This window comes from Perca flavescens, chromosome 12 (genome assembly GCF_004354835.1).
Source record: "Perca flavescens isolate YP-PL-M2 chromosome 12, PFLA_1.0, whole genome shotgun sequence".
NCBI lineage: Eukaryota > Metazoa > Chordata > Actinopteri > Perciformes > Percidae > Perca > Perca flavescens.
The window spans coordinates 23,029,246-23,055,008 of record NC_041342.1 but is presented as its reverse complement, the minus strand read 5'-3'; the positions used below and the strand labels follow the sequence as shown (position 1 = coordinate 23,055,008).

The 25,763-nt window shown below is 41.1% G+C and overlaps 2 protein-coding genes across 3 annotated transcripts; one reads left to right on the top strand and one right to left on the bottom strand.

The window, feature by feature from the left end:
- Window positions 1–8,243: 8,243 nt before the first annotated feature.
- Window positions 8,244–9,480, top strand: tmem125b (transmembrane protein 125b). Its single transcript, XM_028594116.1, has 2 exons — window positions 8,244–8,327; window positions 8,461–9,480. Exon 2 carries the CDS (start codon window positions 8,503–8,505, stop codon window positions 9,214–9,216), a length of 714 nt encoding a protein of 237 aa, XP_028449917.1. The 5' UTR covers window positions 8,244–8,327; window positions 8,461–8,502; the 3' UTR covers window positions 9,217–9,480.
- A 13,937-nt stretch (window positions 9,481–23,417) lies between these two features.
- On the bottom strand, window positions 23,418–24,765 carry LOC114565762 (protein shisa-like-2A). 2 transcript variants are annotated; one of them, XM_028593991.1, is made up of 3 exons: window positions 24,573–24,765; window positions 23,857–23,993; window positions 23,418–23,682 (listed from the first exon to the last, which is right to left on the bottom strand). In XM_028593991.1, exons 1-3 carry the CDS (start codon window positions 24,752–24,754, stop codon window positions 23,498–23,500), a joined length of 504 nt encoding a protein of 167 aa, XP_028449792.1. In that variant the 5' UTR covers window positions 24,755–24,765; the 3' UTR covers window positions 23,418–23,497. The 2 variants fall into 2 exon arrangements, with proteins under 2 accessions (XP_028449792.1, XP_028449793.1); XM_028593992.1 differs by having other exon boundaries at window positions 23,418–23,679.
- Between the last annotated feature and the right edge of the window lie 998 nt (window positions 24,766–25,763).

Genomic DNA, 25,763 nt, shown 5'->3' with positions numbered 1-25,763 from the left:
TTATTGAGGTAGAAACTAGCTCTGGGCTCCACCTGTTTCAGCATCTACACGTCTCTTGCACAGTACCGTATCCTGTTCAACAACCCCATTATTAATATACCCCAAGTGCAATAATGTGATGTGATTCTCATTTATATGCAAATTATGCAAAGGTGAGCCGCAGGCAGCAGCAACAGGAAAAGGCCCCCTGTTCCTCTTTCATTAACCAAACTGCAGCGTTATTGCTCTTACTAAACACAATGAGGTAATACTCATTGGGAGATAAAAGTGCATCAGTAGTAAATTTATTTACAAGGTCTAGAGGCTCCCAGCCAGAGCAAACAAGGCTGCCTTTCAAATCTAGGCCAAGGCCATTGCTGACAGCATAATCATTCAGTCATTTTGATGGAGATAAGCTGAAGGATAACTTAATCCTCCTCCCAACCTCAACATATAGTTAAATACACAAGCAGACAATCACACACACATGCACATATTTGCACACTGCATCACATTCACCGCCAATAAAGTCATGGCACTGTGGAGAAAATCAAGATAGTTGGGGCCTGTTGTGATGGTTGCACAGCAACCACCTAGCAAGAATGAAGCAGTAGGAGCAGACTGAAAGAAAAAAAAATCACAGTGGTTGTTGAACAGGTGTTCAAATCTGTTACAGGAATTATAGTCTGAAAATCAGTATGTGAGAAATATCAGCCAATGTGATTTTGGCTCAAATGTGTTCCTGCCTGTAACAAATTCTGATTCTGAGCTGTGACCAGGGTGTTTAGCCATACAGGAAAATATTCCAACACAAACTCTGTCTCTTCAAGGAAAATATACCCAATACGGCAAGTTGAGTCAAAAAGTAATGAGTTTTTAGTTTAAATTTCTATCTCCTTAGGGTGTATGATTCTCATCATGCAATATAGACTTATTATGAAACATGGTTGGATCCAGCTGCCCATAGTCATGGCTCACATACTGTAGGTTTTGTACTTTGAAAGATAATTATTACACCAGGCCTAAGTGTTATCATTCATGCCCATCGGTCTTGCTAAAGTAAAAATAAAGTGATGGATAATTGATATAGAAGAAGAAGAAATGTTTTCAGTTTAGTTGCAAATCTGATTCTCACCCATCAGAGATAACGCAGAGTAAGTAAGTAAGTCAATTTGCTCTGAGGAGTGAGTCATGAAAATGCTTTTAACACACTGAGGATTAAGCAGGAGGCTGGGTGAGAGAGACTGTCAATCAACTGAAATATGCAAATACTAGAAAATACTTGAGAGCAGATTTTACATGCCTAACACAGGTCATGGTCACAAGCCACTGTGGAAATAGTAATGATGCTAGATGAAAAGTCAAGGAATCACCAAAGTTATTCATCCAGAGGGGAACATGATTGGTACAAATTTTAATGGCAATCTGTCCAATAATTGTTGAGATCTCATTTACAAGCCCACAAGTCCACCTGCTGGTGGCATGAGAGGAAAAATCAAGGGATCACTAAATTCATCCTCTGGGTACCGCGAATGTCTGTACAATCGTCATGGCTCCCAATATTTTTGGGTATGCAGCAGAGGGAGAGGCCCCGGGTGGCACCTGCCCCCCCCCCTGGTGCCCCACCAATCCATTAGGCAAGAGTGCTGTCAATATGACAAATTTGATTTCCATTGGATCAGAGTACTGTCACTTTGCTGCCTGTTCTGCCAGTCGCTGCCTTTCCATTTGGTGAATAGATATATATATTTTAAACACACATTGCATGACAACTGTGTGTTTTATTTAGCACAATTACATTATGTTGTTCTATCTTATCCAATATTTCCTATATTTCTGAGCAGATTTTCTATGCTGTGCCACCCCACTTAAGCCCCTGGTATGCAGTAATAGTGCTTGTGAAGAGCAGAGGTGTGTGTAACATGCAATGCAATAACTTCCCGACAAATTGATACACTGCAGATGTATACCGTAAAACATTTTTTGTTATCTTACAGGGCACAGCACATGCACCATCAAAACCCCTTATCACTCAAGCTTTTTGACAGACTGTTTACAGATGAGTGCTGCTGCTGATATGAAGTCACTTTATGTCACATCTCTCTGCATGAGTGACACCCGGATAAACTACGTCTATATAATTTTGGGGGAAAGCTATAAGGGGTACTAAAGAGTTAGGATTGGTAAAGTTTATCTGTGTTTATAGTGTGTCACCTGTTATCAGGGGCCTCAAAAATTGGCAGTAGATCCTTTTCATTTGTCACAGCAACCAGACTGGGTGATGTGCCACATTTTCTCAACATTATGGATTCAAGAGAGGCTTCCAGTATCCTCAAATACAAGTCACAGCAATCATGGAGGTCAGCAGTTCCTCTTGCATGTGAACACCATTTCAGTAAATAGTATGACTTCTACTCTGGCCACATTTCTTATTTAATTAACCTTCAGGGAACATTTGCTGTGCGTGCATACTAGTTTTTTCCCAGCTTTTCTCTACTCTGCATACACACAGCTGCAGGAGCTGGCATCGGCAGGCTTTATGGTTTAGTTACAGTGTAGCTATTCCACTGAACACACTGAGCACTGAAGCAAACAGGTTTTTGTACCTGGCTCCAGAACACCTCAACAGCTGCTTTTGAGAGATGAGAGAGACACTTTTGCTTAGTTTCCCACCACTTTTCCGCAGCTGGTTGAGGGAAACTGGAACGGTAATGCTCCGGTCACAAGCCCTGTTCGTCTAACCCAGTGGTCTAAAACCGTGAGATTAGTTCATCCTCTCTGGTTGATGTTCCCCCTGTCAGTGAAATCACCTGCTGGTGTCTCGGGCCAGGATGAGAAACTGTTCTCACAAATCTCTTTATGGCTCATTCATCGTTTTGTCAGAAAGCAAAGAGCCTACTGCTGCAGGTTTGTGGAGGCCGCTGTTTCTGCTCAACACTCCTACAGCGCTCTACTTTAATCTTAGCCTTAACCCACCAGCACTTTTTAAGCCTCTAAGCAGAATTTCATCCTTCCTCCACACCCCCAGTTTTAAAGTAAACATATAAAAACCTGAGGGATGTTCTTGTGGATGCTCTTCTTAAATAGATTTTACACTTCACATAATGGTGCAACGACAACTACAGTACCTGCAGCTAAACGTGGAAAAGACAACCCACTGTGACAAAACTGAACCCCACCTCCATCCACAGCAAGACAGTAGAACAGGCCAACAGCTTCAAATATCTTGGACTCATCATAGACAACAAACTCAGTTTTGATCAACACATCACTGACATTCATAAACAATCCCAGAAAAAGCTCCATGTCATATGTAAACTCAGAGCACTGTCTGTTGCCTTCTGCAATAGCAGCCCTGAACAATCTGCCTGGTTGACACTGCTGTGTAGTGGGATGATAAATGCATTCATGGAGATTTTGTGTAATGTCTATATCTGTATGTTGCTATTTGTACTGGCGGTGAAAACAAATATCTCTCTGGGACAATACATCTAAGTGATATTGAATTCTATATTTAGGCTTTGTAAATACAGCTGGGTATATATGCAGTATGTATATTAAATATAATAGCACTACAAAAAAATATACACAAGATAATTTGCTTAAATTATATAAAAAAAGAAATAAACAGGATTGTGAGGATGGCCACAGGACACTATGCAGCCACTAAATTGCTAATGCTCTGGGTTGGCAACCTTCTGAACATGCAGGACACTGAAGGTGGCGAGTCTTATGACACCTACACAGCAGGGAAATGTAGAGTTACTCAAGTACTGTACTTGGGTGCAATTTTACAGTACTTGTAGTTTACTTGGGTATTTCCATCTGCTAAAATATGCTACTCCACTAAATTTCAGAGGGAAATATAGTACTCCTCTACATGAATTTGACAGAGATGGTTACCAGTTACTTGGCATATTTAAGAATTTTCATACAAAACATGAAGCTCATTAAATAGGATGCATCGACATAGATTAAACTTACACAATACAGTAATTAAATTAGATCCACCTCAACAAGCTTCAGCAGCAAAATGAAAATTATGTTTCCTTTTAGATCTTAATATTGTTTAAGACTTTTGCTTGCAATGGAGTATCATTACATTTCCATAAATAAAAGATCAGAGTACTTCTTCAACCACTGCATGCAATGTACAACCGTATACAGTATTATTGTACAGGCGTTGTGCCGGCTGTGGTCTAAACTTATGTGCTGCTGCCCTCTACAGGTTGATCTTTGGCAACAACAACAACGCTTCACATTTTGTATAGGAATACAGATGTGTATATAACTGTACTGTTGAGGTAATATTATGGTAAATGGGACAGTTGCAATTATTAACCTACCAAAACATAACAATGCATATTAATAGTATAGATATTGTATTAAATTCTGTAGATGTGGCTCTCTATTCAGTATATTTAAAATGAACCAGTGACTATAAGGTGAAAGTCCTGTCTTTCATCTTTAAGGAGGTATGAGGGTGCACTGTAGGATTCAGAGCCCTTTTTTGGATAAATAGTCCAAACATTTGGACAGAGTACAATTAGCAATAGTGAATGTAAAAACGTGTTACTGTCTAAACACATATGGACTGCACTCTATAGCCTATATCATGCCAGAATTGTAACCTCATTTGGTAAAGTAATCAATAAAAAGCAGAATGATAAATCTTATAACATGTAATATGTTATTTATTCACACATCTGTTCATTTGTCAATCAATTTTCTACATCAGACGCATTTTTGGAGTCTCTCCCAAAATGCAATAGGCAACCACAGGGCCAACAAACAACTTAACATATACATTTCTCAGCTGTTCAGAAAGATGCCAAACACATGATAACCTGTCAATTATTTAATTAAATATTGTTGTATTTTGCTTAATTGCTAGGCTAATTGCTTCAATTATTATGAGGGCAGCATTTATCACAACTTTACAGCATGGCGAAAGCAAGACTAAAAGCCCTGCTAGAGTTGCCTAGCAACTGTGTTAACTGATGGTGCAGCAAAGGTTACAACCAGGGTTAGTAGCAAAAACTAATAATTAGAGTAATTATTACAATAAACTAACGTGTCCAGCCTCATTTCTTGATTTGAGTGACTGCACAGTATCACTGGCGACAAAGCAACATGGTTTTATGTTACCACTTTTTGGTTGAATCATATTAACTGGGGACACACCAGTAACTACTTTAGATTTTCCCATAAAAGGAACCAGTACTCACCAAAAAAGGTGACCAGATATATTGATCTGAAACTGCCAATCCAACCCCACTCAATATTAATTCTGGTCGTTGTATTAAATCATGTCTTTGAGGGTGTTTGGATCAGGCTTTTACACAGCTTCATCTATTTCATACAAAGTTAAGGCACAAAAGCACGGACACATTCGAATGAAATTGTCTGGATGAAATAGTAGACTGTAGAAATACCGGTAACAGCTATCATTCTCCAATCATAAAATGTAGTGTATATTGTATAACACTAATAAGAATAAGACAAAGGCAGCAATTACATCACCATCCCTGATAATGTCAAGGACCAACTGCAGGTAGATGACACAGCATCAGCACTTTGTACTAACCAAGGATATAACATATATTGTAAGTGAGTACAATAATGTCAATCAATCAGTCAACCAACCAATCTACCCTTCCGTTTCCTCATTTGTTTATATATTTGATCCTTTTGTCTTCCCTATTTACCTCATAATAACAAAGCAAAAATATGGATACATTTATTTGTTAAAGATCATATTCTGACATTTAGCTTTAGTTGATATGCAAAGATTCAAAAGCTGATTTGTACACTTACAAATATTGTCCACTAGGGGGAGAAAGTACATTTTGAGCTCCTCACATTTTGATCGCATCATCATTCATAACACTGTGATGTTATTGCACTGAGTTTGCTATTATTTGTTCAGTAGTAAGTTCACTCTCTTGATGGTTTGCACTGTTTCATTCAGTTTAGTACAAAACTAGGTATATGGAAGCACTGGTTATAAAGTTACAGGAAGAGCTGTGGCTGAGGCTTTTGAGGTCTTTCAGTAAGCTTTTACTGTAACTGGAAAATAACACTACTGTAATATCCCAGCTGAATTGACATTCTCTTTCAGTCACAAGTGAGGGGAGCTCCACTGCTGAAAGCTACAGATTTGTTTAGTAACTACGATGATTCATTTCACTCAGTTCAGCATTAGAATTAGGTGTTCATATGTTCATACATGTGCTGAACACCTCTATGCCTCCAAACAATACTTAAAGTCATGGTGGCTGTGGGCGTTTGGCTCGGTTGGTGGAGCAGGTGCACATGTGCAGTGGTTGATTCCTCAATGCAGAGGGTCCAGGGTTCGGATCCGACCTGTGACGGTTTTCTCTCCCCTTTCATGTCTGAGCTGTCCTGTCATTAAAGGCGGAAATGCACATAACATTTTTTTTTTAAATCTTTAAAAAAAAAAATGGTGGTTGCATGTTTCATTTAAATCTTCTCAAAAACATTTTTGTCTGAAGAGCCAAAAGAGTAAATAAAAGAGAATGCATTCAAAATGTGAATGTTATCAGATAAATATGTGCAGTAAACATACACATACCTTATCTGTCAATCAGAGCTTTCTTATACAAAGAGTTTGACTTCTCAGTACAGGAAAAGCACATGTCTAACCTAAAACATTTCATTTTTTTTTTTTTTTTTTTTTTTTTTTAAACAGGAAAAGATTAAAAACAATCGGGCCTGACTCAGTATAAAACTGATTTTCAGCAGGTTCCTGCTCTGCAGAACATAAACACCACATACACAACAGAAACTCCTAGACAGAACAGTAACAAACACACAGACCAGGAGAATATAATATAACAAACAAAACATAAACAATGGCTCCATTATATTTAGTTGTACAAGCAAGCCAGGATTCAAGGCAAAAATGGAGCGATTATTACTGTAATTATGTGAGTGGCACCTGTGTTTGACGGTCATATTATCCAGTGTGAGAAAAACCAATTGAACAGCTTCAGTTTTGCCTCTTCAAGAGAATTGATCAGCTTCTCAGGATGAAATGTAAATATAGCAGGCAGGTTGTCAAGTCAAGTCATGTTTGGTTATTTAAGGAATAATTTGACATTTTTTGTACAATCTTGTTTTCTTTCCAAGAGTTAGAATAAAGACTTGCATGTCTGTCTGTTAGGAAGCTACAGCCATGGGATGATTAGCTTAGCTTAGCACAAAGACTGGAAATAGGAAAGCTAGACTGGCTCTGTCCAATTGTAAAACATCTCAGCTATTTCTTGGCTGGGCACAGCGACTTCCTGGAGTTTATGGTGCTTGCCAGTATATATTCTGTTACATAAACACCCTTAAAACCACAACTTGCAATATTTAATAGACAAATGAGAGTGGTAACAATCTCCTCATCTAAATCTCTTCCAAAAAGTGTTTCCCAAAAAGTCAAGGCAAAATGTTTTGCGGAAATATTGTCTGCTGTGGCAGGTATTACTGGAAGACACAAATCAGCAGGCCCATGTCAGTAAGTGTCTCATTGAGGAGAGGCAGCATTCACTGTGGCCTATCTAGAGGCTCAGAATAGGGTGTGAATGACGCTATCCTTAGGATCACAGAAACTCCATTATTACAACACACTGACATCACTCAGCCCTCCACAACAGCAACGCAACACCCCTCTACGGCTCACACACACACCACCATCCGCCTCCTGGAGCACAGTCATTGTGTTCAGCGATCAGCCTATTGTCTGTGTGGGGGAATGGTGGACAATGTCGCCAATCTCTGTCCGAACCATGATCCAAGACTGCTATTGTGACCCGGCTTTTTACCCACTTAACCAGGCCAAATGGTGTTCCTGTGTGATGAGAGGAGGATGGGGGTGGGGTGGGGGTCGGGGGGTCCTCTGTTCTGCCTGGCACTGGCAATCTGTAAGGCTAGTACAGTCACTGTGGTAATCAGGCTACATACACAACACTCACCCAGGATGTCAACTACATCATCACTTGTTTACTTACAGTGAGTATTACACAGTGGAAGTCCCTGCCTCTCTGTGGCTGGGGTCCATGCCTCCAGCATGAAGTCAGGTTCATTCTACCATCTAGATTGAGAAGAGTTTCATCCCTGAGAGCAGCTTGGGCAAATTAAATCTACTACTTCACCATTCGAAAAATTTCCCTTGAAGCCGGATAGTGTCTAGGTGAAACACCCATGTTTTCTACAGAATGAAGCAACAGGACCAAACAACCGTAGGATCTTTTAAACTAACTTCTGCAATGCTTTGACTAAGGTTGTGTGATGAGACGCAGATGGATGGACAACAACACATGACGCTCATCCAACACCAAGTGAGTAACTGTTTTCACAGAAGCTGAGATGAAGCACAGGATGTTATGGCTGATAATACAACTACAGTTATATAGTTGTGATGAATAGAAATGTAACAGTTAAAAATCATCTTTTTCTGCACATTCTTACAAGGTGTCAGTCTGGTTTTGGACTGGCTGAGCTGTGACCATTGCCATGCCTGACATGCAGACCTTTTACCAGCCCTGCCACACCATTCGTCAGCACCCAGGTCTCTACCTGGACCCCTCCCTGATGCAGCGACGTGTCCTGGAAGATCAAATGGAACTGTGGTGGTTCAGAGAGCCACGCCGCTCCCTGTTGTGCTACTGTGCCTCTGTGACCCTCATACTGGGGCTGGGCCTCGGTGGCGTGGGCCTCCTCTCCACCACCACCAGCCTGTCCGGGGAGTGGCGCCTCGGGGTGGGCACCATGCTCTGCCTCTTAGCCCTGGCTGTTCTGCTCAAGCAGCTCCTGAGCTCCGCCATCCAGGATATGAACTGTGTGCGAAGCTGGCGTCGGATCGACCAGCTGAAGAGCGGCGGGAGGGCTGACCCGGCACTGATGTTAGCTGTGGGACTGGCAGTGATGCTCTGTGGGACGGTGCTTCTCTGTGTGGCCACCATCGGTAGCCAAGCTCATGACAGCAAGGAGATGTTGGTGTCTGGCCTGGTGCTGATGGCTGCTGGGGCGGGCATGGCTCTAGCTGTAGTGGGCTACAGTGTGCTCATCTATCTTAAAAGAAGAAGGGAGCAGAGGAGGAGGATGATGATGAGAATGAGGAGAGTAAGGAGGCTTGGGAGTCGAACTGTCAGGGTGTTCAATGTCTCGGGAGGACAGATGAGCCAGACCAGGAGTGGGACATTGTCCAGCAGGACCAGCCTGATCTGAATGGACTAAATGGGCAAAATCACAAACGGATCAAAGACTCTTTGAAAGCAAAGATTCGAATAATTTGTCTAGCACATGTACATTTTGTACCATTAGCATAACTACGACAACTGTTGAACATCATCAAAATACCTGTAATTTGTAAAAGAACAACAGACTGCTGCATCGCATGCTTTTACCAGCGGCTCAGCAATGTGATGACTGTCTGAATACAGCACTTTGATACATCTGGGTAATTATGGTTTAAAATAAAGACTCGGTAAGTGTTCACATCAAATCAAAACATCATTGTGTTATATCCTCTATATCTTCTCTGTATTCATTATGTTTCGGTTTTCTACCACCTACTCAAATAACAATGTTGGCAAAGTGAATAAAAGAATGAAGAAATATGAAACAACTTGGAATTATAAAGAATTTATTCATAAAGTGCATTTCCAATAAAATTATTTCAGACTATACATACAAACACATTGAAATACCGTTTACTATCTTACATTAGCAGGGTACGAACAGCAACTTCCAACAACTTACAAATGGATATACACACACAATGTATTCATTTTAAAAAAGTATAACAGATTCCATCTGTAATTGGAACAATTTATATTCTGCATTAAAGGAAAAATTTGAGATTATCTGGCAGGCAACATTTTGACTCACCAGATCTTCTTTGACAAAATAGCTAAGACAAAGGGGCATGTATATAAAGACAAATGTGGCATCTAATGAAGACCCAGTCCAGTTAAAACATTGCCTGTCTCTTTGTCTTATTAATTGTGCCATCTAGAGTTTTGCCTATTCTGGTCTGACAATTATTTAAATTAAACAATATAATATAATATGTATAGATTATTTGACTTTTTGAGGGGAACTTAGTCTTCACAGTTCATAGACACATGCAAGGTGTAAGTGGTTGCAAGTAGACAATGATTCATTAGGGGGTCACAAGCCAGAAAGGTGAGCAATCACTGCTTTGCTGTCAAAATCTTCTTTAAAGGCTCATTTATTTTATCTTAGTTGGAAACCAGCTGTTTTTGATGAAGTCTCCTTTTATTTAATTCACCCTATAGTGAACTGAATATCATCATCGCTGTCTTCTATCCCTTCCTCCCCCTCTTCCTCTGTCTCTCTCTCTGCCCTGTCTTTCTCACTGGCCTGGATATAGTTATCCTCAATAAAGCCATCATCATCGTCATCCAGCCCTCTTGGAGTCCCTCCAACCACTCCCATTCTACCCACCACACTGTTAGGGAAGGGCTGCTCATCCTGGCCATACTGGCTGACTCCATCGGCCTCTTGGAGCAGAGAGTGTCTGTAGCTGGCCAGGAAGCGATGGAAGAGACGAAACTTGACAGACATCACGATGAGGAGTGAGATGGCGAGGACTGTGCCCAGACCTGCAGCCAGATAGGAATAGTCCAACGACTTTGGGCTCTCGTCAGGATTGACTGCCCCTGTGAACGCAGCCGGAAAACATTTGTATTGCATAGACATGTAGCTATAAAGACAGAGAGGTCAACACCAGTGCATTCAAAATTCAAATTAAAAGTTTCCTGTAACTGAAGTGTTATAGAGTTCAAAGTTCCTCAAACACACCTGGTTGTAAATAGTTGGATGATGGTAAAGTTTGTTGCTTACTTTGAATTTCAGTATTGTTACTGTTGGTGTGATCTTCTACTTCCATCAGAAGATGTCTTTGAGTGTCTTTTTTTCCCTCAACATCAGATATGGAAGCCTGACATGCTTCTCTGATAAAAGCTCCACAAAGAAAAACCACCACAAAAGGGCTGCAGCTCCACCGGACCATGTCTACGTCCTGAGGGAAAACCTAAAGAAATAATCATTTAGTGATTAGATCTACTGAGGAGCATGAGAGGGTGTTGGGAGGGAGAGGCACAACAGTTCTAAACATTTAGGTCATTTTGGGGTATAATATTTCCCTTTGGCGTTACTATTCCTTAGATTAGCAAGAAATAAATGCTATGTATCGAAATACAAAGAGGGAAATTTGCACAAAAAAAACAAACATAACTATGGATGAAACATATAGCTGAACTTTTTTCACATAATGAGAAGGTGATTCCGTCCCCTTCTCTTACATTGCATTTAGAAGGGATCTTTTCACATCCAGTAAGGAGAAGAGAAACAATCACAGCAACCAATAACTCTCAATGTAACTATGGAATTAACAGTGTTAAATTGTGAATCCCTCTTTTAATATATGGCTGATGATGAGACATCCTGACACCTGCAGTTTCATATTTCATGGCCAATAAACTCTTGTTGCAATGTCTTGAGACTGTCAATAAAACTGACACTGGAATATTAAAGGGTTAACATGATCAAAATTCTTAAAGCATTTTCAGATCTGATTGGACAAATTGGAGATCTATTACATTGTCAAATTCTAATTTGTATTTCCTGTTTTAAGATTTGATTCCAAAAGCTAATGAGTCTGTAATCCTTGAGCTAACAGGTGCTTTTAACCAGCCAATAAACCCCTCTCTTGTGGCTCTGGAAAGGACCTTTTCACAAACAATTTGACCTGAACAAAAACATAAGACTTTGTGATTAAATAATATCACATAGTCACATAGAGAGTTGTCTTGACAGCTATTGGGCAATGTTCATGATTGTAGTCCTGAACTGCTGACTAATTAACTTTAAACAACTGGATGACATGTGACATGACGTTCTGGAATACTTAATCCAGATAGAAGAAATATAGTATATCCATACTTTATATTTTGGTTGAAGATATTTAATTTGAGGCAGCAGTACACAGGTAATATAGGATACAGAGGCATATATAGTACTGTCAATTTATACAGTTTACAACAACACACACACACACACACACACACACACACACACACACACACACACACACACACACACAGTCTAAAATGACTTACCTGTACAAAATAGGATATTGACAGAGCAGTGTATGTCTCCCTGACTTTTAGCTGCTGTTTTTGTCTTCCTCTTCTGCTCACTGAGGAAACAATGGGACTTGCTGGGCAAAGGTTGCTGGACATACCATAATACCACCCTACCAGCACCATGCTCTTAAGACAGAGATGTTAATGAGTAACTTTATTAGGTTTGTCATCCATTTCTCCTCCCTTTTCACTCACCATTCCAGTTAGAAGTGAATGCAAAGATATTTTTTATTTTCATTCAGTATCTTTATTGTGAGTAATAGCGTAATAATGTTTTTTCCACAATCTACTCTTTCAAAATTAGAAGTAGTTGAAAAATGTAGTGACAAGGAAAGAGAAAGCCTTTGGCTAAATTGTTGCATCTGTTCTCTGAGGGCAGATAGTGTCACTGTAATCACATAAGATGCGTGAAACAAAAGCACTCCCACAGAGTCTACATGCTGACATATGTCCATGGAGGGCATCTACGTCAATTTACAATTTGTTAAGAGGTTTTACATAAGATCATTGAGATGAAAAAACGCTGGCTTTACATTGCGTCAGAGGATTTTTCTCTCCTAGAAAGATTTTTTTCTCTCTTGAACCACCTCCCACTAAATCATAAGTCTTTCATCAGTGGTGCTGAGAGAAGATCTGGTTGAATAGCGCTGCCATGATTCCAGGTCTGATTTATTAGTAATGCACATTCAACCATCATCTCTTTGCCCATGGGAGAAAGTCTTCATCAAACCTTAATGTTACACTTACAATCTCAACACCTCATTATACACGCTGCATTTTTCTTTACCGAGAATAGAGCAGTGATTTACAAGAAATGTCTGTAATCACAGTGAAGTGGAGTGGTTAAAAATACCAGCTTTAATATTTTTTTATATTTTTATGCTTTTAATCACCTTGGAAACATAGCTAAAATGCTCTATTTCTTTTTCTGTCCACGGCTGATGAAGAGAACCTAATTCATGTATTTGTTTCAGACTTGATTATTGTAACGTTTTGTTGTCAGGCCTGCCGCACTCTCGCAAAAAGATCCTGGAACTGCTCTTCATAAAAAGTTGGACTACCCTCCCCTCTGCAAAAAGAAAACCAACATAACCTTCCCACCTTTTCAGACCTCCGCTCCGCTTCTAATAATTTGTGCATGGTCCCTCAGTTTTCTATTTACCAGATGTATGAATGGCAGTGAAGCCTTCAAAATCAGCATTTCTTAAAGGGGCGATAGAATGATTATATAGGGTATTTCACACTGTTCCTTAAGGTATCCTAATAGGATATCTAACATTCATTGGGCTGAAAAAGGCCCGAGTGCTATTTTATTGGTCCTAATAAAGCCCTGTGAATTGGCCTTAGAATGAATGACATTTTTTCTGCCTTATACGGTATGCTCATGAATATTTAGATGAGCCGCGTGCTGATCTCACACACACACACACAGACAGCGTTGCGCACACATGCACACACAAAAAGTTAACGTACTGATTGGTTGCACACACACACACACACAGACACGCACACACACACACACACACACACACAAAAACACACACAAAAAAGTTAACGTACTGATGCGCGTGAACCGCCGCCGGCAGGCAGCTCCTGCGCACCGCCCATTGCGAGTCCACTGTGCCGCTGCATTAAATCCACATGTCCCGCTCCATTGTCCAATGTCTACTCCTTCTAAACACTTTTTTTCTGGGCCAGTATTCCATATCTCCTGAGAGAGCTCCAGCCAGCACGCAGCGGGGTCTGAAGGTGTACAGTCCGGAAAGCAAGCCAGCGATCCGGACAGATACTGGCCTCTCCCACGTCATACTGTGGAGCTTCTGAAGTCCGAAACAGTCGTACTAAATTTGCAATTAGCCATACATTTTCGTAAAACGGCCCATATTTGAGCTCTACATAGTTGATTTCTTGCATAAAAAAGTCTCAGAAGTGAATTTAGTAATGAAATATCAGATAAACAATGTATAACATTTCTGAGATCTGCGCAACCTAGATTCACGAGACAAACTGATCCCAGATCAGTGGGCTATGTAAATGTTGGGGCATGACAAAGGTAGAGACTAGAGCCAAATAAGGAGTTGACGTCAACTCGGTGGCTCGTTGAGATTTGCCCGTTTTCAGAGGCAGTTTCAAATTGTGACATTTGCAGAGGAAAGAGGTGTCCATGGGATTTTGAGGTTCTATGTATGTCCTAGTTACCCACCAAACTGTCATTATTCAACTATGACATGGTAAAATCAGTTTTGCATTCTATCACCCCTTTAAACTGTGTACATTGCATTAATAAACCTAAGTTTGCCAGCCTGTGACATTTAATATATTCCTGTGAAGTTCAAGTGAAATTGATTTCATTTGACTTATTCACTATAAGTTACATATTTTCCAGTAAGCTGGATGAGATTTTAAGTTTAAGTCATTCAATCAAGTATCAATCGTATTTCTTGAAAGCATAGACTGCTTAAAACACATAAACGTCTACCAGTGTTTATCCTATTATATCTTATTATATCTCATTGTAGTCTTGTTTGAAAGATCCTTTTAAAACAGGTGGACATATTTTGAAATAAGGGTGATCACAGCAGTAGTGTCAAGAATGAAAGTGCTCATTAAAATGGATAAAAGCGCATCTATTTATCGTAGCCCACTCTCTGTAATCTGCCCCCACGCTGCCTACATTCTCATGTGTTTACTTTGTCTTCTTTTTCCATTATTCATTTTCAATTCAAAACACTTTACTTGTCCCCAGGGGACGACTGCCATAGTGACAGTGTAGGAGATGTGGATCTTGGGCTGTGTTGTGTATGATGTATTGTATTTATACTGTATGCAAAGCAAATTACCCCTTAGGGAAATTAATGTTGTTTTAATCTTTAATCTGTCAGTATGTCAAAAATTTCATACATGATTTTTACTTGTCACATTAAATCCTGAAGGGGAACAACAAATCAAATTTGTGTCATTATGGATAGTTTTTGACAATCCAGAACCCAACCAGGTTCAATGGTCTGCTCCCAATCCTGCCATGTTATGACAGACATCTGTAAAGACCTTAATTCATATTCATGAATGGACACATTTTGCACTTGGCCATTTCCATTTGACAGTTAGTTCCCATCATCACTCTAATACATTAACATAACTTATTAACAGGCAAGGCAGGGCATCTTTTTCTATATAGCACATTTCAGCAACAAGGCAATTCAAAATGCTTTACATAAAACATTAAAGAACAGTTCAAAGCAATAAAAACATTAATTAAAGATAATATAAAACTGCTAAAATACAATAAGACAGGTATAAAATACAAGAATAAAGTACATTGACATCTCCAGTTTGAAGTATAATACTTAACAGAGGTTGTATAATTTACTCTCTATTCCAGGAATAGAATTCTCATTCAATGTGCAGATTTCTGTGCCATTAGACTGAGAAAGATGATCCATCCATTTACAAGCCATTAGCTGTTCTTATTATGCTCATTGTGAGACATGGAACAGAGCAAAACGTGTTCACACTTCATAGTAGCTCAACAGTGACCTACATTCAATAGCTCCATTGACGTTTCAGAACATACTTATGTAAAAATGTTTAAACCTGGAACCAAGCCAACAAGCTACAAGAAAAATCAGACTATAAAACATCTGATTCAAAAAAACAAACACATTTTGAATACGTACAAGACTGTGTACAACAGCACTAACTTCAAGCTGAGTTGATTGGCTGTTAAAAGAGGTGACGTTCATTAAGTTCAAGCTATATCGCAGCAGACGACACCATCAGCTGGCTTGAGTCAAGCTGATACGGGCCAGTTCAGACCACTGCAACTTTTACCTGCAACGTTCTAAAATGGTTTTGTCCATCCATCCATCCATCTTCGTCCGCTTATCCGGTGTCGGGTCGCGGGGGGAGCAGCTCCAGCAGGGAACCCCAAACTTCCCTTTCCCGAGCAACATTAACCAGCTCCGACTGGGGATCGGCGTTCCCAGGCCAGGTTGGAGATATAATCCCTCCACCTAGTCCTGGGTCTTCCCCGAGGCCTCCTCCCAGCTGGACGTGCCTGGAACACCTCCCTAGGGAGGCGTCCAGGGGGCATCCTTACCAGATGCCCGAACCACCTCAACTGGCTCCTTTCGGCGCAAAGGAGCAGCGGCTCTCTCCGAGCTCCTCACGGATGACTGAGCTTCTCACCCTATCTCTAAGGGAGACGCCAGCCACCCTCCTGAGGAAACCCATTTCGCCGCTTGTACCCTGGATCTCGTTCTTTCGGTCATGACCCAGCCTTCATGACCATAGGTGAGGGTAGGAACGAAAACTGACCGGTAGATCGAGAGCTTTGCCTTCTGGCTCAGCTCTCTTTTCGTCACAACGGTGCGATAGATCGAATGCAATACCGCACCCGCTGCGCCCGATTCTCCGACCAATCTCCCGCTCCATTGTCCCTCACTCGCGAACAAAACCCCAAGGTACTTGAACTCCTTCACTTGGGGTAAGGACTCATTCCCTACCTGGAGAAGGCATTCCATCGGTTTCCTGCTGAGAACCATGGCCTCCGATTTAGAGGTGCTGATCCTCATCCCAACCGCTTCACACTCGGTTGCGAACCGATCCAGTGAGTGCTGAAGGTCGCAGGCCGATGATGCCATCAGGACCACATCATCTGCAAAGAGCAGCGATGAGATCCCCAGCCCACCAAACTGCAACCCCTCCCCACCCCGACTACGCCTCGATATCCTGTCCATAAATATTACAAACAGGATTGGTGACAAAGCGCAGCCCTGGCGGAGGCCAACCCTCACCTGAAACGAGTCCGACTTACTACCGAGAACCCGGACACAGCTCTCACTTTGGTCATACAGAGATTGGATGGCCCTGAGTAGAGACCCCCTCACCCCATACTCCCCAGCAGCACCTCCCACAGTATCTCCCAGGGGACCCGGTCATACGCCTTCTCCAAATCCACAAAACACATGTAGACCGGTTGGGCATACTCCCAGGCTCCCTCCAGGATCCTTGCGAGAGTGAAGAGCTGGTCCGTTGTTCCACGACCAGGACGGAATCCGCATTGTTCCTCCTCAACCCGAGGTTCGACTATCGGCCGAACCCTCCTTTCCAGCACCTTGGAGTAGACTTTACCAGGGAGGCTGAGAAGTGTGATACCCCTATAATTGGCACACACCCTCTGGTCCCCCTTTTTAAAAAGGGGAACCACCACCCCAGTCTGCCACTCCTTTGGCACCGTCCCAGACTTCCACGCAATGTTGAAGAGGCGTGTCAACCAGGACAGCCCCTCCACACCCAGAGCCTTGAGCATTTCTGGACGGATCTCATCAATCCCCGGGGCTTTGCCACTGTGTAGTTGTTTGACTACATCAGTGACTTCCGCCTGGGAAATCAACGACAATCCCCCGTTATCCTCCAGCTCTGCCTCTAACATAGAGGCAACTCCGGAGAAGAAAAGAGTCCAACCCCTATCCAGGAGTATGGTTCCAGAACCGAGACTGTGCGTAGAGGTAAGCCCCACCAGATCTAACCGGTAGCGCTCCACCTCCCGCACCAGTTCCGGCTCCTTCCCCCACAGAGAGGTGACGTTCCACGTCCCCAGAGCCAGCGTCTGCCGCCCGGGTCTGGTCCGTCGAGGCCCCTGACCTTCACTGCCACCCATGTGGCAAATGGTTTTGTCTTATTGCAAATCTTTGACCTGAACTGGGCTTTTGCCTCGGTCTAACAGCTCTCTTAGCCTGGGGCTACGTACGTGCAGTGTGAAAAGAGCTTTTGGTGATTATAAACAGGCATTCTGCTATCCATTATTAAGGTAGAAGGCATTGGATTATGAATGTTATGTGTCTGAATTAAAATATTTATTTTACACAAAAAAATAAGGCCAATGCTTATTACAATGATCAAAGCAGTTTTGGTGTCACTTTCACTAAATCTTCTTACCACATTACATTTTTAGGAATGCCCCTGGTGGCTTTCCAAGGCTCTGCCTCTCTGCAGTGAAAGATTAGGACCCAAAAACCAGTACCAAATATGAACAGTGTGACTTTAAGTCTCACTGACCCATCTGATCTTTTCGTCTTCAACTCTTCAACTGACATAGTGGCTTTAAAGCGAAGGGAAAGAGACACAAAGATAGCCTTCATCATTAGAGTTTCTCAGCGTGTAATACCAACACAATCAACACCAGCTTAGCAGGGGAGAAAACCTAAAGATAAACCAAAAAAAAAAAAAAGAAAGTATATTATTTATTTTTCAAAAACACATGCTGCTTTATTGGCTTCCCTCTTTAAGTCATGACTATCTTATCATTAGGATAAGATAATAAAATAATAATAAAAAATAATAAAAAAAGCCTTTATTAGCAGTTTCTATGTTGTTATTATTTGAAAGAGAACATAAATCGGAGTCAAGTGCATCAAAATCCTGCACTTCACACGCAAATAATATGAGCTTTAACGTGTTTGTTGCATCTCCATTACATGACGGCATCACTGCATAATAATCAGGTTTCATCTCTTGATTCAGATTTTATTGATTTTCTTTCAAGAAGGGTGTCAATAAACAATTATGTACATTCAGGAAATGTGTTTGAAAGATGGCCAACAAACATAAGTACATCAAAAGAAACTGAGCCCTCAGTCTTGTTTTCCTCTTACATTCACCGAAAATGTACAGTTGATTACCAAGCACAGCTTTGTGCTGACAATTATGAATGAAAAATTATATTTATCAACATACTGTAATACATGAGTATAACAGAAACGTCATTCCACCAAACCTTTGACAAACATGCCAGCAGCTTATAGTTTGTAAAATTGTTGTTATGGTTTCGGTATTTTTGCTTGCTATTTTGTTTTCTTTCTAGTTTTTTGTATTATCCTGTTTGCTTTATTCTGGACTGTGGATTTATGTTCCCTGTGTCTTCCTGTGTTCTCTGCTCTCCCTTGTGTTTAATGTTGTCAAGTTTCTGTATTGAGTAGATTCCATGTCTTCTGTTAGTTGTTCCCATTTCCTGTTTTATTTTGATAGTCTGTTTTCTGTCGTGTCTAGTTCTACTTCCTGTGTTTTCCCTCCTTTGTGATTGTCCTGCCCCGCCCTGATGTGTTTCACCTGTTGTCTCACCTGTTTATGATTTGCCTGTCACCTCATGTATTTAGCCTCTGTGTTCCCTTTGTCTCTTGTCAGATCGTCTTGTGTGCTTGCCCATGTCTGGTGTTTGTTCCTTTGTGTGTTCTGTTTGCTCCTGCCGTCAGTGTTCTATTTTGTATGTTTCCAGTCCTTGTACTGCCGCCCTTTGTTATATTAAATACCTCAGTTTGACCACCTCCTGCCTGCCTCCTCTCTGCATTTGGGTCTGAATTCCCTGCTCCCCCACCACAATTGTATAACCTGTACACACATTTATGAACATACTGTTAAATGAGGTCTTTTCTACTTCGCTTTAAAGTGTTCACTTTTGCAGCACATTTTAACAGAGAAAATAACAGACAGGACAGTGTTGACCTCTAAAAATGGATACATAAAACAATTACAATTACACAAGCAAAATGCATTCACCAACACAAGGCATGAATATTTTGCATGAATTTATAAATACTTAAGCTACCATTCTGAGTTACAAAACAAGGGCACTTGAAAGTTTTAAGAAGGAATTGACTATCCAGTAGATACAGAGAATATGTGCAAGTGGGCCACAAGCATGCAGTTTTGTGATCTCTTATGTAGGCCTTTCTACATAGAGTAACACTGCAAAGCAATCAAAAGCTAAAACGCTGGTGCAACATTTAACGATGTTGCAAGTTGCAGTGTCTAGTCCATATCAATGACGTTCTACTTCCGGGACTGATCCGTTGCCGACGGAAATTTCACTCATTTAGGCCGGATAGCCATTGCCTTGGGCTTCCTTTGTGTTGGCATTTTAAACTCTGGTCGATTTATGAGGACTATGGTTAACCTTTTCTCAGATCTCTGCAGTGTAAATCCAGACAGCTAGCTAGAATATCTGTCCAATTTCTGTTGCACGACTAGAACAAACTTTGAACACACATGTTCCACCAAAACAAGTTCCTTCCCGAGGCTATTTTTCAACGGTACTGCGGCTTTTCCCGGTGCCTAGCACCACCCAAGACGATTGTGATTGGTTTAAAGAAATGCCAATAAACCAGAGCATGTTTTTCTCTCATCCCGGAATGCTGTGTGGACCAGAACCTCCTCTGCAGCGCCGCGGTGGAGGAAGGTCTGGCAATGCGAGACTATGCAGTGTTATACTGCCATTATGTGTTTGGATGTAAAACAGTAATCCAAATGTACTGTGAATTTGATAAGACAGATGACAATTTAGTCAGTTACAGTTATTTATTTCTCACTTAAAAGAAATAAAGGATAGATTCACATTTTTTAAAACAGTACTCAACATGCCCAAGTCAGACTTGAAAGTAGATGAAGGCATCCTTTAAGTTGGTCAGTTTGGAATCATTGAAATAAAGGAGACTGAAAAAAATGTCTTCAGCTCAGTGGCACAGTGGTCAGAAAGTTTTGTGTTTGTCCTATTTAAAGTATATCAGTAGCCTTTAAACTAGTAGGCTGTAGTAAAGAAATGGGAGCGAGAGCTGAGCCCGGAGGGGAATGTAATTAATTGGGAGACAGTTTGGGACAACTTTCCCCACTGTTCCAAGAACCCAAATCACCAGCAGATCCACTTTAACATATGCCATAGGACATATTGGACTCCTCAGAAGAGATACATCTCCAAAGGCATTCCTACTCCCTATTGCACTTTCTGCCAACCTGAACAAACTGGAACTTTCATGCACATGGTCTGGGAGTGTGAACAAGTGCATGAGTTTTGGAGTAAAACAACATCAATAATATCTGATGTGATAGGATGTCTAATTCCTACTGACCCGATTGTTTTGTTACTTAATGACGACTCTAAATTACATCTGCTTGGGAGACAGAGGAAAGTTTGGTTAGCTGGCTCAACGGCGACCAAGAAAATGATAGCTCAGCGCTGGCTCCGCGGAGGGGTTTGTTCTTGTTCAAGTGTGTTTGTCTGTTCTGTTTTTGTTGTTTAAATGGAAAATAAATAAAAAATGTATCTTAAAAAAATTAAGGTGCATGAGATGTTCTTTTTGACACTCAGCAACCCTGTTCTTACCTACACCTGAACCACAACATCACACTGAATCTCCTCAGAATGAGATGGGCAGCTCAGCTGTTTTTCTACAGTTTCAACCAGGACCACTGTCTCAGAGGCTGCCTGTGTATCACACACCATACCTTCACAACAAAAAGGTACATTTGAATTGCATTTAATTGGTCCATATAACTTTTATAAAAATTATAAATATAAACTTTTTTTCTCATCTGCAATCTCAATAGTTAAGTGGGAGTTAAGACCAAAAACAGATAAGCGTTCAAACGCACCGGGCTGCGTTGGTGGGGGCTTTTGGCTTAAAGGCAGAATGAGTAGGATTTGTAGGTTGCGGTTTGTAAACACAACATTCAAAGTTGGCACTTCCTCCCCGGCTCAATAGACCTTTTTTCACGGCAGACATGTTGACATGTCATAGTAGGAAAAGCACAGGTGTATTCAAAACCATTAATGATGGCTGCATTCCACTTAGGAGAGGTCCTGGTATTGTACATGCTGACTCACTGAAATAGCTTACTGGGACACTTGATGGAATTGAGCCATCGTTAAGGTTATCAATTTCTGCTGTGCTTTTCCTACTATGACAAGTCAACATGTCTGCTGTGAAAAAGGTTCATGATGGTTACCATTTTTCATAGCTCCGTATTGGATGTGTGGTAATGATCTGGCACCTGGTCGCTAGGTTTTTATAGAGGCTGACTCCCAGAACCGTCCCCAACACAGTAAAGTAAGAAAATCCAGTCAGAGGGCAGGGTCCCTGCAGATACAGACACCGCCACACGCTTCTGGTGGCTCATAAGTAATGATTGAGTGAGATTACTTTTGTATGAGTCATTGTCTCTTTCAGGTGAGCTATGAAATACAATCAAGAAAGTCTAGTTTGAGTAGCAAATGTGTGAATTTACAACTCACAGTGGCAATTCTTATCTTTAATCACATAATCATTGGAAACACGGTGTACTTGTTGTGAAGTAATCTACCAAGAATGTGTACTCATGCTGGCTCATTCACTCTTCAGCTCACTAGTAATATCCAATCATATTCATGCAGGTTTAGGCAGGTTTAGAGTGGGCCATTTTAACTTGGCACCTATCACTGTTGCTATTCTGATGCTGCCACAGCAAGCTCCACTGCCCCAACGTCCTCCTTATGTGCTATCATTTTGGTATTGTCAATTTAAATAAGATTTAGTGTTCTTGTATGTCTTTATTATCACATCTCAGCAGAATCCATGTTGAGACTTAGATTATCTTGAGAGCGCCATTGCTGTAAAGAGCAAAGTGTACAACCATTTGCAATAAATGTTCAATTCATTCCAGCTGGGGACCTTTGTCATACCACTCTCTCTGCTATTTCCGTGTCTGCCTCTTCCACTGGCAGCTGTCAATTACTGTAGAGGCAAAACTGCCAAAATTCATCTTTTAAAAAGAAAAGTCAGTTCCTTGATGTGTCTCTGGCTGAAATTGGTCATGGTTAAAAAAAAACAAAAAACAGGTCTGAGTGTTGGTAGGAGACAGTCAAACATTAATGATTACAAGAGGTCTCTTGTCATCTAATGCACTTGAATTAATAACCAGCGCTGTCATTTTTCTGGTCTCATCACACTGTAGAGCTTCCCCACAAATCCTTCAGTCCCTGAGTAAAATATAGCAGATGTGGTTACAAGTATACAGCACCCTACTTCACCAGGGTGCACCCTGACTTTATAGCCTAGCTATCCTAGACTCTGCTGTCTTGGTGTGTCAGGCTCACACATGAAACTGTGCATCCTGAGTCTAAACTGGATCTTAACAGGCCTATGTCCTCAGTCCCCCCCTACCATATGCCTTAATAATTCAACAAGGGTTTGGCTTTCTTGAGGCCACTTAAACACCTTATGTTCCAAGAAGATGGTGGATAATTCATTCCATCTGTATGCTCTTAATTACTGCTGCAGGGTGCTGAAACACGTATGGGTTATGAGTCATTTAGTGTCTGAAGAAATTGAATCCATGCTTTTGAGAGCTTTCATTGTGTATGCTTACGCAATTTTGATTCAAAGCCCTCATAGTGTTTTTTTTTTTTTTTTTTTTTTTTGTCCCAGCAGTTCCCTGGTAGCACATTCTGCCTTCAGACACACTGACTCTCTTGATTTCTGGACTGCTGGCCTCATTTTTTTTTTAACAACAAGTATCTCTGCGGCCTACAAAGGATTTTCCACTTTCAGGCCGGTGGCGGTAGCTGTGAAACACCTCTGGAACAGGAGCTCGGGGTCCGGCGGCTGGTTATCACAGTCCAGTTTCCTGCTCATGAAGTGTTTCCTGAATCCCTGTGGACCAGAGACGCAGGTCGCTCTCCCATGACTGGGTCCTTCACTGGGATCTCCTGCTAAAAAGCACACAGACAAGAGCTCAATTGCTCATTGTTCAAAATCACAGCAGCTACTCTGTGCATCATTTAAATGTAAAACTTGGTAATTGCAGCAAGTAAGAGCGCATTCAAATAAAACTAAGTAACACCTGTTATCATAGTACACCTACAGTAAGAGACCCACATACTAACCTGGAGTTCTGAGGGGTAGGCCGTTGTCAAGACAACTGGGTTTGGTGGCGATGAAAAGGTAGCAGAGGACACACACAGTGATGAGGAAGGCAAGGAGGACCACTGCTGCAATGGATAGACCAACCAGAGCGCCAATACTGAGAGGAGAGGAGAGGAGAGGAGAGGAGAGGAGAGGAGATGATGAGTAGGATGGAAGAGTGAAGATAAAATATAGAAATAGAAATAACTCAATTAAGGATATGAGGTGATATATTGCATTAAAGTAAAAATGAAGTACTGAGAACTTTAATCATAATGGTAAGAGTGTTTTCAAATATGTTATAAATAAATAAAAATAGAGAAAGATAAAAAGGAGTATATCAAATAAGAATAAGAATTAACCATACAAGAGCAGGGATAAACAATGTAAGTGCAAAGCCCTCCAGCAGAGGTGGTAATTAGATTTTTTTTTTGGTCAAGCTGAGTCACAAAGTGTCTTTGGTTTTAAAGCAGGTGCTGCTGCCCACATTTCTGTATAACAACGCACACAGTGAGAAGCTCATCTGTTGATCATGAAGGAATATGACTGCATTGCATCTTAAGAATGTTAAGGACTTACAAACGAGTGACAAAATAAGTTTTTGTTTTTCTTAAAGAAATGAGAGAGAGAGAGAGAGAGAGATGACTACTAATAAGAAGTGAAAAAATACTTTTGCTAAATGGAAATTTGCCCTCACCTCAGCCACCACATGTATCCGTACTCATACGGGAAAAAACTGTTGGGATCGTCACAGCAATACTTGACATCGTTAAATCCGCAGCAGTAGACAGCAGCAACGGCATTGCCCGGTCTGGGGCATGAGAATCCGTCCACAAACACGCCGTCAGCGCTGTGGTAACTGCTGCATTCAGCGCTCATGATGCAGCAGGCGAATGAATACAGAAAAGAAAAAGAAAAAAACACTTCTTATCCGTGGATTAAGGTGAAGAAATTCCCTGCATCCTCAGTGTAAGGTTCTGTGAGACGTTTTGTCATCAGCTGTGTGTGTGAACACGCAGAAGGACGGAGGTGGAACATTTTGAATCTGAAGAAAACTATCTCTCTCTCTCTCTCTCTCTCTCTCTCTCTCTCTCTCTCTCTCTCTCTCTCTCTCTCTCTCTCTATCTATCTCTCTATCTCTCAGACACACACAGCATTACTTAATCCGCATTAGTTTTTGGATAGTTTAAGATTATTAGTCAATAATAGAATTTTAACAGCCGCACATATTTCCCCCTTTGACATTTTAGCGTTGCCATTCTTGACTTACAGTTACACACTGTAACGCAGTGACACAAGGATGTAGAGATTATGTCTGCACCATCTCATCACTAATTATTCCCTGGAAGTCTACTCAGTTAAATGCTGGGTCCATTAAATTATGTGTGATTTTCTCAGAAATTAGAACTGAAGTCTTGAGTTTTGATTGTATACTTGCAAATTTTGATTGCTAATGTAAATTCAGTGGAAGTAATGTCTCAACGCCTCTTCTATTACAGTAGCCAATGCAATGTTGGTGGACACAAATAATAGGCTGTACATTAGGTTTACAGTCTACTGGGATCTAATAGCGCTGTGGTCAGCACAGTACACCTCTCACTCTTTTATTTTCTCTCTTTAAGAGGTACATAATCCAGAGCTGTTGACCATACACTGTAATTATAGGAGATGTAGTCTACCATGTATTAGGCCTAATAGTCATTTTATCTGGTGCTTGTGGGAGGAATGCAGCGAAGGCCTGCATGCACTCTTGTCCTACTGCTATAGGTCTTTATTGATGAAAACAGAGAACGGTGAAAGCATGGCATGACCGGTGGTGTGGTGCAGTGCAGGTACAAGCCAGTATATCAATAGGACATATAAGCACCACTTCTAATCCAGTCAACAC